The sequence below is a fragment of the Enhydra lutris genome, unplaced genomic scaffold (assembly GCF_002288905.1).
Source record: "Enhydra lutris kenyoni isolate GAN:26980312 unplaced genomic scaffold, ASM228890v2 scaffoldscaffold21, whole genome shotgun sequence".
NCBI classification, from domain to species: Eukaryota; Metazoa; Chordata; class Mammalia; order Carnivora; family Mustelidae; genus Enhydra; species Enhydra lutris.
This window is the reverse complement of record NW_019154105.1, coordinates 35,347,907-35,362,993: the sequence shown is the minus strand read 5'-3', so window position 1 is coordinate 35,362,993 and position 15,087 is coordinate 35,347,907. Positions and strand designations below refer to the sequence as shown.

Here is a 15,087-nt window from a genome sequence, read left to right as displayed (position 1 = left end):
TGAGAGTGGGGAGAGAGGCAGGAAAGGACGGGAGACCATTCGAGGTAGCCTGTGAGGGAACTACATCGCAACCCCAAGAGAACAGAAAAAGAGCCTTTAGAAGCATCCTCTGCACATAGAAATGTGTTCATGAGCAAGACAGAGTTCTGCTAATGGCCCGCGTCCTTCTGGGTCTCAAAGACATGACAACATGTTCTATGAGCATTTAAAAAAGATGGCCGCCACATGAGCCCTGTGGATCTCTGCCTGGCTGGATTCCTCCGGGTGACCTTTCTTTTCCTTCGTTGTGCTTTTCTATACTTTCTAATTTTTCTGCAATAGGTATGCATCACTTAAGAAATAAATTATGTTAAGAATATTATGATCTTATGGAATGTCACTAATATCTTACTATCATATTTTGTTATAACTAAGTGCCTCAAAATCGGTCCACTGAGGAAGGTTGGGCTCCCAGAAACTCTGAGATGACTGGAATACTTTGTCTGTGAACTTGTGACAAGCGACAGCCACTTCTCAAAGGGAGCAGAGGTTGAAAAGATGACTGTGCTCTCTAGAAATACTTTGAATTTGGGTGGCATTTGCTTTTAGTCTTTAGCATCTTTGCCCTAAAAGGCAGAATTGCCCCGCTGAAAGTATTGATTTCGTTTGGATGGTGTTAACATTGGTAGGATAGCATCAACTATTAACTATTAAAAAAAAAAAAAAACTGTAAGTGACCCATGCGAATGAACTGAGTTAGTTAGAAGCAATCAAAGATCACCAGGGATGACTACCTTCCAAGCTGCTGCTGAAGTAGCCAGCAGCAAGCGTTCAGAGCACCTGTCACCAGGGGCTGCTCGGAGTGTCCCAAGGAATCAAAGAGACATAGGTAGAGAGTCTCTAACCACGAGAAGGTATCACCCAGCGGCCTTCAAGTGCCATGTGGCTGAACGACAAGGAAGAGGGATGGTGTTAGCATGGGGGGCACACGAGGTTGGGGCAGGTGGCTTGGATTCTCTCTGGCCCAGCGCTGCTAGAGGTGAGCCCCACACATCCCTATATCTCAGTTTCCTCGTATAAAAACAAGGTGCTCAACTCAATTTCAGAAGGACTTTCAGCCTCTGAGATGCCAGAGCAGATGGTTTGTTGAAGGAAGGCCCGAGGTTTTGCAGCTGGAACTAGGTCATCTGACCGGTGAGTCAGACTGGGGACTTCGGGAAAATAATGTCTTCCCAATCAACACTGGGGCACAGGCGATTAGGAAACACACTTAGCTGACAGCTTGAGTGTCTGTTCCATTTGGAGGATAGATTCCTGAAGAGGGACAGGGTGACTCATCAGACTCTGTAACCTGATGAAATAGAACGATCCAATTTCCTTGCTCGGATTCCAGGCAATCAAATGATCTTAATTTGCTTTTCTGAGGCAGGTTCCCCAGGCAAGAAGAGGGATACGTTATGGCAATTGGAAATTGACATGCTTTCATGGGAGCAAAATTAGATCATGTGAGAGAAATGAGTGTGAAATAAATAAAGTGGTATTCAAATGCAAAGAAACAACATCCCAGTAATGTCACCATTAGTTATGAATCATTTTCATGCTGATTTGGTTAACCTTTAAACAATTTTTTTTTAATTTTTTTTAGGGCTAGTAAATCCTGGGTGACTTGGTGATTCTAGACATTCTAGATCTGCAAAATCAGAGGCAAATTTTACTGACATTTATATGGCGCTCTCGCATGAAATATCGCAATAGAACACTAGGTTCCTGGTCTCCAGCTCAGGAAGGCTCAGTGCTGTAGGGCTAGGAAAGGTTCAGGCTTGCAGTTAAACCTAGGTCTTGACTCCAAATCCTAATGGCAGCACTGCTTCCAAAGGGAGTGAATGCCCCTCCCCCAGTCCCTCCCCCCATGCTCACACATTACCATACAAGATCTGTGACCGACTTGAAAGAGTTGAAGCAGAAGCATGTTCTGGAGATCATGGAATTGCCTCTCTTTCCCTCTTCACATGCCCCTTGAAGCGCATTCATAGAACCTTTCCAGAGGATGCCCCGCAGTGGGGTCTACTTGTCTTCCCTTAGTCCTTAGACTCTGGCTGGATCTGCTTGCCGCAGGTGTAGAAAGCACCTAGCTCCTTCTGCAGAGTCTCAGGGGGTGTTGGGCTCCTACCTCACCTCCTCCAAAAGTTTGGTCTGGATGCTCCTGCTGAATGTGGCTAGGGACCCTCGGCTGGGACAGCTTCCCCAGATCAGCACTGCCTGCCTAGCCCACCCAGGCTCCAGCATCTCCGTGGCCAGAGCTGGTCTCGGATTACCGGAGGGGAGGAGGGAGAGCCGGTCTGGATCTCAGGACCTGGGGCCCTCCGTGCACTGCATGCCTGCGCTCTCCATCTGCTTTGGTGAGACTCTGGCAGAGTGCGATCTTTGTACCCAGACCCTTCCCATTCAGAGGGAAGTGGAAGACCGCTGCCTGCCTGAGAATTTCTAGAAGCTCAGGAGAAAGATGAACTGGCCCCATTCCTGCATCTCCTTTTGCTGGATTTACTTTGCTGTCTCCAGACTGAGAGGTAAGAGTCTGATGGGTGTGTAATCACTTGGGGCCATTTCTTTGGTGGGACTGGGCCAGCAAACAGAACAGATGCTCTCACTGCGAGGAAATGTTCATGCCTCTTATTGACTAGCCAGAAGACTAACTCTCGTGTACCCAAAGCTTGTTCCTAGCTGATACTGTGTCAGGCCCAGTTCTAGCCCTCGGTTTGCTGTTCTTTGCCTTGAAATATACATGACATCGAATGTTGATCTCGGTCCCTCTTTTTGAGCAGCTGTAGAAACTGCAGATGGAAAATATGCTCAGAAGTTGTTTAATGACCTTTTTGAAGATTATTCCAATGCTCTTCGTCCAGTAGAAGATACAGATAAAGTCCTGAATGTCACCCTCCAAATTACACTTTCTCAGATTAAGGACATGGTGAGTAAAATAAAGTGGTGACTCTATGAAATTGTGCTTAGGATGAAACTCGCCATGCTTTCCAAAGAGATGCATTACCTGGAATTTGAGAGGAAATGAGACCAGACAGGAACGTGTACAAGCTGGTGGGGGAAGGGAATACCAAGGAAGGAAGCTCTCTACAAAAGTCATTTTGCTAGATGTTACATAATCCTGGCCATTAACAGTAACAGTCTCAATCGTCTAAACAGAGATGGTGTCACAGATCACTTGGTTCCCTTTCTATGAAATGTCCAAAACACGCAGAACCCTGGAGACAGAAAACAGAGTGGTGGTTGCCAGGGACTGTGGGAAGAATGGGGGAATAGTGGGTGATGGCTTGATGGTCATAGGGTTTCTTTTTTGAGCTGACAAAAATGCTCTGGAATTGGACAGTGGTGATGGTTGCGCAATATCATGAATCTACTGTAAGCCACTGAACCGTCCACTTAAAAATGGCTAAATGGTGAGTCTTCTATGAATTTTATTCCTGTTTGTTTTTTTTTAAGGAAATGTGGTGTTTTAAGATGGCATATCTTGTTTTGTGCTTGTATGTGTTTAATTGCACAAAATTATGAAACTTGAAAGACTTTCTTCTGTACAGTGTAGATATTTCCTGACTTTCTCATTTAAGTGAGTTGTCGGTTGACCAATTTCCAGAGAAATGTGGGCTGTTGACCTATGAAAAGATCTGATGCCTTGAACGTCTGTTCACTTTACATTCAGAGCACTAAATCAAGCAGAAGAAAAAATATGGCTTTTGCAGTCCATCAAAGGGAGAGACTAGAAAAGCTCTCATTTATTTAGTGAAAGTAGATTAGTGCTCTTGGAATATCTGTTGCAAAGAACAAATGCTCTAGAGATGGAAAGCATTTGGTTGAGGTGTCTACTGGACAGAGTTATAACATGGTTGCTTATACAGGACGAAAGAAACCAGATTCTGACTGCCTATTTATGGATCCGCCAAATCTGGCATGACGCGTATCTCACGTGGGATCGAGACCAGTACGATGGACTGGACTCCATCAGGATCCCCAGTGACCTGGTGTGGAGGCCTGATATTGTCCTATATAACAAGTAAGTACAAGTCAGTCATCTCTCAGGAATGAACTTATTGATTTAACAGAATTTAAACACAATGAGAAAGGACTGTTTTATACACGCTTGAAGTTAAGTTCCAATTCATTTACCTAGGCCCTAGAATGATGATCATAAGATCTTAGATAATAAAATAATAGGTCATAAAACTTAGAGCTCCTTCCCCCTGTTGGATGAGAAACTCTATTATAGGCTCTACTAGTCTCCTAGGGCTGTGGGAACACAGGACCACAGACTGGGGGGTTCAAATGGCAGAAATGTATTCTCTCCCAGTTCTGGAGGCTAGATGTCCAAGGTTGGTTCCTTCTGATGCTGTAAGGGAGAATGGGCTCCACACATCTCTTCTAGGTTCTGGTGGTTGCTGGCTGCCTTTGTTGTCCCTGGTCTTGTAGAAACATCACCTTGATCCTTGCTTTCCTCTTCACCTGGTGTTCTCCCTGTGTCTCCCTGGTGTTGTCTGTGTCCATTTTGCCCCTTTTATAAAAACAAAAGTCATGTTGGATTAAGGGCCCTCCCTACTCCAGTATGGTCTTGTCTTAACTAATTACATCTACAATGGCCCTATTCCAAATAAGTTTACCTTCTGAGGTGCCGGGGGCTAGGATTTCAACATATAAATTTAGAGGGGGGGGACATAATTCAATCCATAATAGTGGTGCTCCCTTCCCCAAGATCATGTATCAATAACGGTGATATTACTAAGATTAAATCAGAATGGACCAGCTAGTGGCTGACCTGTGGATTTTGGACATTGGAGTGGAGGATAAACTAGATCGTAAGATCATCAGTTACCCTTTCTTGGTTTCAGGGCAAGGGGCTTTGTGTGAAGGGATAGAAGGGATATGTTTCTCAAATTGTAAAGTGCACATGAAGAGTTTTGTTAAAATACAGATTTGGATTCAGTAGGTTGGGGTAGAGTTTGATGTTCTGCTTGCCTAGCATCTCCAGAGGTCAGTGCTGCTGGTCCTTGGACCAGACTTCGAGAAGGAACCACATTGGTCTATCACAGTTCAGGTTCATTTGTTCCACCTGTTGTCAAAGGAGCTTCTCTCTTCTTATTCTGGAACCCAAGCTCTTGTGGGTTGGGAATGGTTCCTCTTTGACTCAGAACAGGGTGAAGGAGGGGCAGTTCAGGGAGGCTTTCCTGAGAGCTCAGCCTTCTAGTGGGCGTGAGTTTCTCTTCAGGAGGAGACAGGGGTGGGTTGCAGCCTGGATTTTAATCTTGTTCCTTATTCAGAAGGCTCGGCCAAGGGTCATGACCAATTATTCATAGCCCTGATCCCGCTGACCATTTTCCACTCTGGGTGGCCAGAGGGCCCTTCCATATTCCTTTCCAAGCAAAACAATGTCCCAGGGTTAGTGCTTTATTATACCAGTTCACTACCCCCTTCTCTCTCTCTCTCTCTCTCTCTCTCTCTCTCTCACACACACACACACACACACACACACACAGCAAGAGAATGAACCATGTCGTCCACTAGCTCTTCTCACTCACAGGGTGAGGTAATCAGAGAATAGAGTTGATACAGAACACTAACAGCATTCTATCAGTTCTAACAGTTCTTCCTGGGAAACAAACAGAATGCTGGTTCTCCTCTTCCTTCTGCTTTGGTTGGCTAAAGAAGTGACTAACTCTTACTGACATGCTTCTTTGCAAGCTTGTATGGTCACCTAAGTTAAGCCTGCCCCAGTCCCCGCTTATTCCAGAAACCAGTTGTGTGCTCATGGGCTCATGCAGACCTGCTGTGGCTTTGGTAAATTCTTTCCCTTTGGGCCTTGAGGTGTGTGAGTTCAGTTCCCTGTCCCTTTTACACACAGAATCTTTTCATCGCACTGATTAATCACCTCTCTTTTTGTTCCTCTGGGTTGACTCTTTAGTGATCTCCTCCCTCCTGCTGCACACAGATCCTTTATTCTGCTTTGCATTCTCCTTCTCGGTAATGTCAGAGTTTTATTACTTAGAGGAAACTCTAAATGTGGCTATGGTTGGACATCATTTGCATTCCTATAACTAGCTAAAATTAGACCACAAGAGAGTTATAGGATCAGGAAAAGAAGGGACCTCAGTCATAACCATTTCTCTGACCCTGGTCCTTCTAGCTGAATCCCTGGACCTTTAGACTCTTCTGATCCAAGATATAGTATTCTCATTATTTCTCAGAAGCTGGCATAGAACCTCATAGACCACAAAATGGGCTTTTTGAATGGTGGTGAGGAGAGGAAAGAGGGCTATGTGGTAGTGATCCAGTCAGGTGTGACAAAGATAGTTTGGGCGGGAAGAAGCTTCACATCTAGATTTGCCACTGGAGCCCGAGTCAATGGGGCTGGACTTGCTAGGGTGTGATTAGCTTCGAGATGAGTCTGGGAGCTACTTCATGGGAGGGGCAGTTGAATTTGTTGATGCTAGTTTGGAAGCCAGAAGTTCTTGGGAAGACTTAATGGAGATGTTAAGCAATCAAGGAGAAAATAAGGTAGAGAAAAGAGAAATTTTCTGTAAAGGACAAAAATCAAGACAATGAAAAAAGTTAAAGGGAAGATAAACAATTAAAAATAATCATAATGCATAACTTGAGCAATCACTATTCCCAAGAATTAGTGAGCTCTTTAGCAATATAGTTATTCAAGCAGGTACTGGCTCTGCTATCAAATCAGTAAAGAGATAAATAAATCAGGGCTCAAAGTTCTGGTGAAGTTGTTTAGTCTAAGTGTATGGCTGATATAATGGTTAGTGCAAGAGTCTGCAAGGATTCCTGACATTAGATTGGGTAGAGACTGGGTTATAGAAATTCCAAATGTACATTTGTTATGAAAGAGTTCTAATGGCTGGCTTTTCATGGGCCATCTTAACACTTGGATTTTAGAGCTAGTGAGGAATTGGATACCCTGTCATATTCAGAAAGATCTGTCTAGAATTTGGCATTAAGGTTTGCTTAAGTCATCTCGTGGTTGCGAAAATGGCAAACCTGTTAGATGAGATTGGATGTAAAGGAGGGGAAGAGGAACAGGTTTGAGGAAAACGATGATGAGTTTGGTGTGGGACTTGTTCAGTTTGGGAGACCAAAGGAACGTCCACTTGGAGACAACCAAGAAGGGACTGAAAAGGCAATCCTCAAGCCTGGAAAGAAGGTCGGGGAAGAGATATCAAAAGCCCCATGAGCCCTTATAGAACTACTCAAGGAAGGAGAGAAAATGGCTGCAGATAAAGTTAGTGAAACTCTTCACTGCAGACATTTACAGAAGACACTTAAAAGAAATGGTTAAAGGTGTAGAAGGAGAAATAAGACAGAGAGTTGTGTCATAGAAACCACTGGAAGAAAGGATGTCCAGGAACAACCTACAGCGTGAAATGCTTGGAAAGAGTTGAATAGGATAGGTACCTAGAACAGGTTTTTAGATTTGTGTGTTTGCAAGTCATGAATGACCTTTGAAAGAGCACATGTTGGGAAGAAGCCAAATTGCAAGAAAAAAACAAAATGGGGGAAGTGACAGCAGTGTGTATCACTTCCAGTGTGTGGAAGGAGAGGCGGGACATGGGAAGTGCCTGAGAAGAAGGGAAGTTGGTAGGAGAGACTGGGGAACGCATTGGGAAGGGTTTCGATGAGCCAGAGAAAATAAGAGCAACCAAGAGAAACAAAATCATGAAGGAGATGTGGGAGGAAATGAATCACAGTACCAGGAGGGAAGTTAGCCTTGGAAAGAACGAGGGGGACTTCTTTTTGATATGGAATTCTCCAAATAGATTCTCTCTGATCCTGAGATCTCTCCTCTTGCACCAAGGAAGGTAGGATGGGTGAGTGATATTCTCAGTTCATCACAGTACTCACTTCTCATTCCACTAACTATATCCATTTCTCATCTCTACAGAGGTTAGGTTCAGGGTTTTTCAAAAAACTTCATCTTATTACTTCACAAAGACCTGTGTTAAAGATCCTTCTCTTTAAACACTCCTTATTAAAGGCCCTCATTAAAAATTGAGCTCCACACATTAACTGTAATGGTCTAATTTTGTCCACTTCAATCAGACCATTACAGTTAGTGTTGTGGTGCCCAATTTCCAGTAAGTGGGAAAAAATAATTTAAAAACATGCCAGTTCTTTGATCCAGCAAATCCTCTTATGGCAATTTAATCTAAGAAAAGAGTCAGTGGATAAATGCAAAGATTTGACTATAGCATCACTTGTAAATGCAAAACCTGGAAAAGACAATGTTAAACATCGATGGATTGGTTAAATAAGTATGGCATAGCTATATAATGGAATATATAGGAAAACTATTTGCCATGAGAATAGTGTTGCAGGAGAATATGAATGAATAACCACATTTTAAATTTTGTATCATATTTTTTTGGGGGGGTAATTAACTTTTTAAATTCTGGGATAATTTTAGATATCCAGAAAAGTTGCAAAGATGGTACAGAGAATTCCCATACACCCTTCACCTAGTTTCCCCTAATGTTACATAGAGCATTACATCAAAATAACATAGTACATTTGTCAAAACTAATACAATATTATTAATTCAACTGTAGACTTTACTTGGATTTCATTAGTTTTTCCACTAATGTGGACTTTTTCTGTTCCAGAATCTAATCTAGGATACCTTACATATGACATTTAGCCATAATACATTAAGTAGGGAAAAAATTATAAGGAAGACTGTGAAATATGCATTAAATGTTAATAAAAACCTATCATTTAGGGTTGTAAGCATTGGAAACTGACTTTGGCTACCTTCTGAAAAAAGGAATTTATAGGAAGGGTATGGTACAGCTCACTGAATTAAAGGGAAAAAAAAAATCAATGACCAGTTCTTAGAAAGGACAGACTGTATAGACTGGAACTGCTCTAGGGTTTGAGAGAGCAGGGACTACTGAGCTGGTTTATTGATTTGTTTTATAAGGAGGCATCACCAGAGTGACTGTTTTTGGTCTTTGGATCATTCTGCTTAAGATCTAAACTCTGAAGAAAGTGAATCAGTTGGATGTAGCTCAGGTCACACAGCCAGCCCCTGGCCAAGGGAGGCTGGGGGACCTTGATCAGCATTTCATCTGCCTTACAATGGAGGTGGAGAAAGTCATTCTCTAAAGAAAAATAGAAATTCTGTACCCAAGCATAAATGTTGATAAAGTAAAAAGAAGATATATCTAGAATAAATTATTATCTCTTAGAATATGGGTTGATGATTTAAAAAAAAAGATTTTATTTATTTGCTTGAGAGAGAGTAAGCAGGAGGGAGAGGGAGAAAGAATATGAAGTAGACTCCACACTGAGTGCAGAGCCCGATGCGGGGCTGGATCCCAAGACCGCGAGATCATGACCTGAGCTGAAACCAAGAGTTGGACGCCTAACCAATTGAGCCACCTAGGTGCCCCTGGCTAAATGAATTTTTGTCTGCATTCTCAAATAAATACTTAACAGCTCTTCCAGCAGCAACAAAACCCTATTTTAATATTCTTGTGTCCAAAGTTAACAAAATCAGGTAAGCAGAGCTTTCCTTCCTAGATCTTTTTATCTATATGTTTGAATCATTATGTCTGGACTAAGAGAGCGGCTTTGGAAATGAAGAGGAAGGGACATAGAGCAGAGATGCTTTAAAGGAAGAATCCAAGAAAAGTTGGCCCTGAGTAGTTACGGGAGAGAGAGGTAGGGGCAAACTGGAGTTGATTCCAGCTTTCAGCCAGGGTGATGGGGACAATGGTGATCCATTGCCAGAGACACTGAAGGGATGGGCACAGGTTGGTGAACTGTCCAGAGTAAGGAAGTTGATGGGTTGTCTTGACAAGCAGCTTTCATTTCCCTCATCTGACCTCCAGGGCTGATGATGAGTCTTCTGAGCCCGTGAATACCAATGTGGTCCTGCGGTATGATGGGCTGATCACCTGGGATACGCCAGCCATCACCAAGAGCTCCTGTGTGGTGGATGTCACCTATTTCCCCTTTGATAACCAGCAGTGCAACCTGACCTTTGGTTCCTGGACTTACAACGGCAACCAGGTGGACATATTCAATGCCCTAGACACTGGAGATCTCTCTGACTTCATTGAAGATGTGGAGTGGGAGGTTCATGGCATGCCTGCTGTAAAGAATGTGATCTCCTATGGCTGCTGCTCGGAGCCTTACCCGGATGTGACATTCACTCTCCTTCTGAAGAGGAGGTCCTCGTTCTATATCGTCAACCTCCTCATCCCATGCGTCCTCATCTCTTTTCTGGCTCCCTTGAGTTTTTATCTCCCAGCAGCCTCTGGGGAAAAGGTCTCCTTGGGAGTGACCATCCTGTTGGCCATGACTGTATTTCAGCTCATGGTGGCAGAGATCATGCCAGCCTCAGAAAATGTCCCTCTGATAGGTGAGTTCAAGGGCCTTACGCTTTGAGCCTAGCTTCGTAGTGAGAGGGCTAACATCTGTCCCTTTGAACTCATAACCGTTAGGTCAACTTCAGATGCAACACAAGTGGCTGCATGATTCGTGTGGTGTCTTCAGTTGGCGTCTTTCAATACAGAGATGGCTGTTTTCCAGAACTGGGCTTATTGTCTCTGGGTTTACACAAAAGAGGGAGGGGTTCTCAAAGTGTGATCCTTGGATCCACAGGGCAGCCTTGCTTTCGAAATGCAGATTCTCAGGGCCGACCCCAGACTTCCTGAATTAGACACTCTGGGGTGAGTCCTGGCAATCTGTTTTAACAAGACTTCTGGGTGATTTTGATGCACTTTCTGTTCCACTGGTTTAGAAGTTAAGGCTCTGATTTTGAAGTTAAAGAAATCTGCACTTGAACTCTGATTTTACCACTCATTTCTTCATGGTCGATCTTAGGTGAGTTACTTAGTCTTTTAGTTTCTGCTTCATCACCTGGAAAGTGTGTGTAATTGCTACTCCTTGTGTGGTTGCTTAGTGTGGAAGCTGGCATATGGTAAGTACACCTTCAGTAGTAACTATTATTATCTTTTCACAGCATATGGGATGTCTTCTCGGGAAAGAGAGGCAAACAGGATAGAAATGGTTGACTGGATTTTTCAGCCCATCATGTACCCTTCATAGAATAATCTTTAATCTTTATTGGGTATAACAGAGGTGGGAGAGCTTGTTAAAATGCTGGTGCCTACACCCAAAGAGTGTGATTCAGCAATCTTGGCAAGAATTTGGAACCTGAGGTGACTTTAGGATGGACCATATTTTCCAAAGTCTGCTCTAATAGAATGTCCTTATAAAGGGTAGGCTTAGAGACAGAGACTATGACCCCTTCCCACCCCCTCATCTTCTCCCTACCTTGTTTTTTTTTTTTTTTTTTAAGGATCTTATTTACTTGTTCGAAAGAGAGAGAGTGAGCACAAGTGGGTGGAGGGGCAGAGGAAGGGGGTGTAGCAGACTCCCCTCTGAGCAGGGAGGCAGGTCTCGATCCCAGGACTCTGGGGTCATGAGCTGAGCCAAAGGCAGATTAATGGACTGAGCTCCCCAGGCGCCCCTCCCTACCTCATTCTGAGACCTCTCCTAATGCTACCAAGTGCCACCAACGACCTACTCGGCTCCAAGACCTCTGCTTCCATGACTTGCTCTTGTACTAGATGCTTACCAAAATCAGAAGCTAGACATAATTTCTATGAAAATAAACAATGAGGAGGAATTTCAGAACATGCAGAGACTTAGAGACCAATATGAAAGGGATGTTGTACTGCTCTTTTATCCTCTACTGAATCCAATATTACCTGATACTCAGACAATACCACATTGGTTTCCTTGTTTGGAGATTTCTTCCTTGTTATGTCTCTCCAAGTGAAAAAACACAGACACACCAACACATGGACACAAATACACACAGACCCACACACGCATTTTTGAGAACTAGACACCGAAATTTCTCTCCATCGCTCCCGCCCACCACTAATAAAGAGGAAGAGGTGTACTGGCATTTCTGTGACCTCTCCTGAGACAGAAATGATTGTGATGATCTGTAATCATAATCCCATTTGAGGCAAGACAATTGGCAGGTCACTCTCTCTTCTTTAGCAGGGACATTCAACAGCAAGTTGGCTGAAGTTCTAAAGACAGATGTCTTGAGATGCTTCTCAGGAGTTCTGCAAACATTATTTATTCTGTTCCTGTGATAATATAAAATGTATCTTTTTAAAAAGGGTGCACACAGAGCATATCTGTTAACAACAACAACTTGTTATTTGCAGCCCCTACGACATGCACTTCCAATCTTATAGAAATGTGTTTAAGTATTCTGCTAAGTGTAGCATTTGATCTAAACTCCTGGCCCATAGTCTCTACCGTATTAAAACAAGCCCCATTTATTCTTAGTTTACTTTGAGCTTTTAACAAATAAGTAGATGATGCATATTATCAAATGCATTGTTTTCATCTGTTGAGATTATCATCTGAGTTTTCTCTTTTGCCTCATTAATATAGTGAATTAGGTTTTCTGATTTTTGAACTAAATCCTCCTTCATCATGATGAATTACCATTTTAAGACACTACTGGATTTAATTAGCTAACAAGTTTTATACGACTTTCTAAAATATGTCTATAAGGAAAATGGCCCTAATGTTTCCTTTCCTGTTACTTTTGGAATCAAGGCTAAAGTGACTTCATAAACTAAGCTAGACAGTTTTCTCTCTTTTTCTATTTCTGGAACAACTTGACTTGCATGATATGAGTTATCTGTCTTTTAAAAGTTCGGTAAAACTCACCTATAAGACAAACTCTGCAGCTTTTCTATTCCAATTTTCTTTTTTTCTTACACTAAATTTGATGTCTTATGTATTTCTAGAAATTTCATCTAGGTTTTCAAATATATTATCATGCAGCTAAATATTATTTTATTGTATTCTAAATTTCTATTCTGTTATTTCTTCTTTTATATTCTCCCTCCCTCTCTATCCCCCACTACCTTGCCTCTATTCTGTGAGAGGTTTTATCAAAGGTTTATCAATCTTACTCCTTTTTTCAAATAGCTTTTGCTTTTCTTCATCTTCTTGGTTTTATGTTCTGTATTTTCTAAGTCTGTGCCCTTACCTTTATTATTCCTTTCCTTAATTTTCCTTTTTCATGAATATTGCTTTTTGCAATCACACTTTAAAGACTAATAGTGACACAATGGCTCCTTCCTTACCCATAGTAATGAGGTCTGAGGACAATTCTGAGAACTGTGCAGGATCGTTGTTTGTTGAGAGTAGAATTTTTTTCACATCACGATCTCTGGCAACATATAGAAACCTTTAACTCAGTGAAGGGACAGTGCTGAGAACTTTACACATACCATCTCAATTAAGCCTCATCCTATTTCCATTAATTAGATCCAATTATTATACCCATTTTACAGAGGAGAAAGCTGAGGCTTAGCGGGATGATCTAACTTGCTCCAGGCCACCAGTTGAGTGAGCGATGGAGCTGGGATTTGAATCTAGGAAGTTTGACTCAAAAGCTTATGCTGGTAACCATTAGTGTCTACAAGTTCTCTAGAAAAGGTGTTTGTGTATTTTTGAGCCAAACATGAGGACAGTTTAGACTAACTTGGTTGTGGTTATTTTCCAGGCAAATACTACATAGCCACAATGGCCTTGATCACAGCTTCCACTGCCTTGACCATTATGGTGATGAACGTCCACTTCTGTGGGGCTGAGGCCCGGCCGGTGCCACGCTGGGCCAGGGTTGTCATCCTGAAATACATGTCCAGGGTCTTGTGTGTCTATGATGTGGGTGAGAGCTGCCTTAGCCCCCGCCACGACAGGGAACGAACCCACCTCACAAAGGTATATGGCAAGCTTCCAGAGCCAAATCTGCAAACAGACAGAAACAAAGGACTTCCCAGGAAGAAGGAAATAAACAAACTGGTAAAGAATGACTTGGGGTGCAATGGTGAGAACCCGCAGGATGCTGACGGTTACTGTGCTCGGTACCAGGTGCTGACGAGGAATATTGAGTACATTGCCAAGTGCCTCAAAGACCACAAGGCCACCAACTCCAAGGGGAGTGAGTGGAAGAAGGTTGCAAAAGTCATAGACCGATTCTTCATGTGGGTATTTTTCATTATGGTGTTCGTGATGACTGTCTTGATCATCGCAAGAGCAGATTAGCGAGCATTTGGTGTGCGGAGACAAATCAGTAAAATTCCCCATAATCTACTCCAATATTTTTCCAAGTCAGATTTACATACACACACACATGCATGTAAATACATATGTATAATTTACATACACAAATAAATATATATCTAAAATGTAGGGGTTATGTTGTTTGTTCTTTCTTTCTTTCTTTCTTTCTTTCTTTTTTTTTTTTTTTAAGTAGACTCCATACCCAGTGTGGAGCCCACTGTGGGCCCAAACTCAGGATCCCAAGATCAAGACTGGAGCTGAGGTTAAGAGTTGGCCACCCAACCGACTGAGCCATCCAGACGTCCCTGCTATGTTTACTTTTTATTTTTAATTTCAAATCAATATTATAGCTACCTGTTGAGTTTAGCAGGAAAAAAACAATTGTTAAGCAAGAGGTCCAAAATTTCAAGGGTAGGAAGATGAAGGAAACAAAGAAGGATACCTTTGATAGCCTACCAGAGTGGTAAGTAGTTGGCCTCTAGATCACACAATTATTTAAGGGGAAGAGGGAGACTCTCAAGCAGATTCCCTGATGAGCATGAGCCCCATCTCACAATCTTGAGGTCCCAACCTGAGCTGAAACCTAGCTGTTGTTTCACCGACTGAGCCACCCAGGTGCTGCAGCCCCCCTGGGCCACTTAGCCCCTTGAAAACATGCTTTAAAAAAAGAAAGCATAGGGGTGCCTGGGTGGCTCAGTGGGTTAAGCCTCTGCCTTTGGCTCAGGTCATGATCTCAGGGTCCTGGGATCGAGCCCCACATCAGGCTCTCTGCTCAGCAGGGAGCCTGCTTCCCTTCCTCTCTCTCTGCCTGTCTCTCTGCCTACTTGTGATCTCTTCAAATAAATAAATAAAATCTTAAAAAAAATAAAAAATAAAAGAAATAAAAATGAAAGAAATAAAAAGGAAAAGGAAAAAAAATAAAAATAAAAAAAG

The 15,087-nt window shown here is 42.6% G+C and overlaps 1 protein-coding gene across 1 annotated transcript; it reads left to right on the top strand.

The window, feature by feature from the left end:
* Nucleotides 1-2,369: 2,369 nt before the first annotated feature.
* On the top strand, nt 2,370-14,136 carry LOC111149311 (cholinergic receptor nicotinic alpha 9 subunit). Its single transcript, XM_022506301.1, has 5 exons — nt 2,370-2,546; nt 2,802-2,947; nt 3,888-4,042; nt 9,876-10,408; nt 13,595-14,136. Exons 1-5 carry the CDS (start codon nt 2,483-2,485, stop codon nt 14,134-14,136), a joined length of 1,440 nt encoding a protein of 479 aa, XP_022362009.1. The 5' UTR covers nt 2,370-2,482.
* The last annotated feature ends 951 nt before the right edge of the window (nt 14,137-15,087 follow it).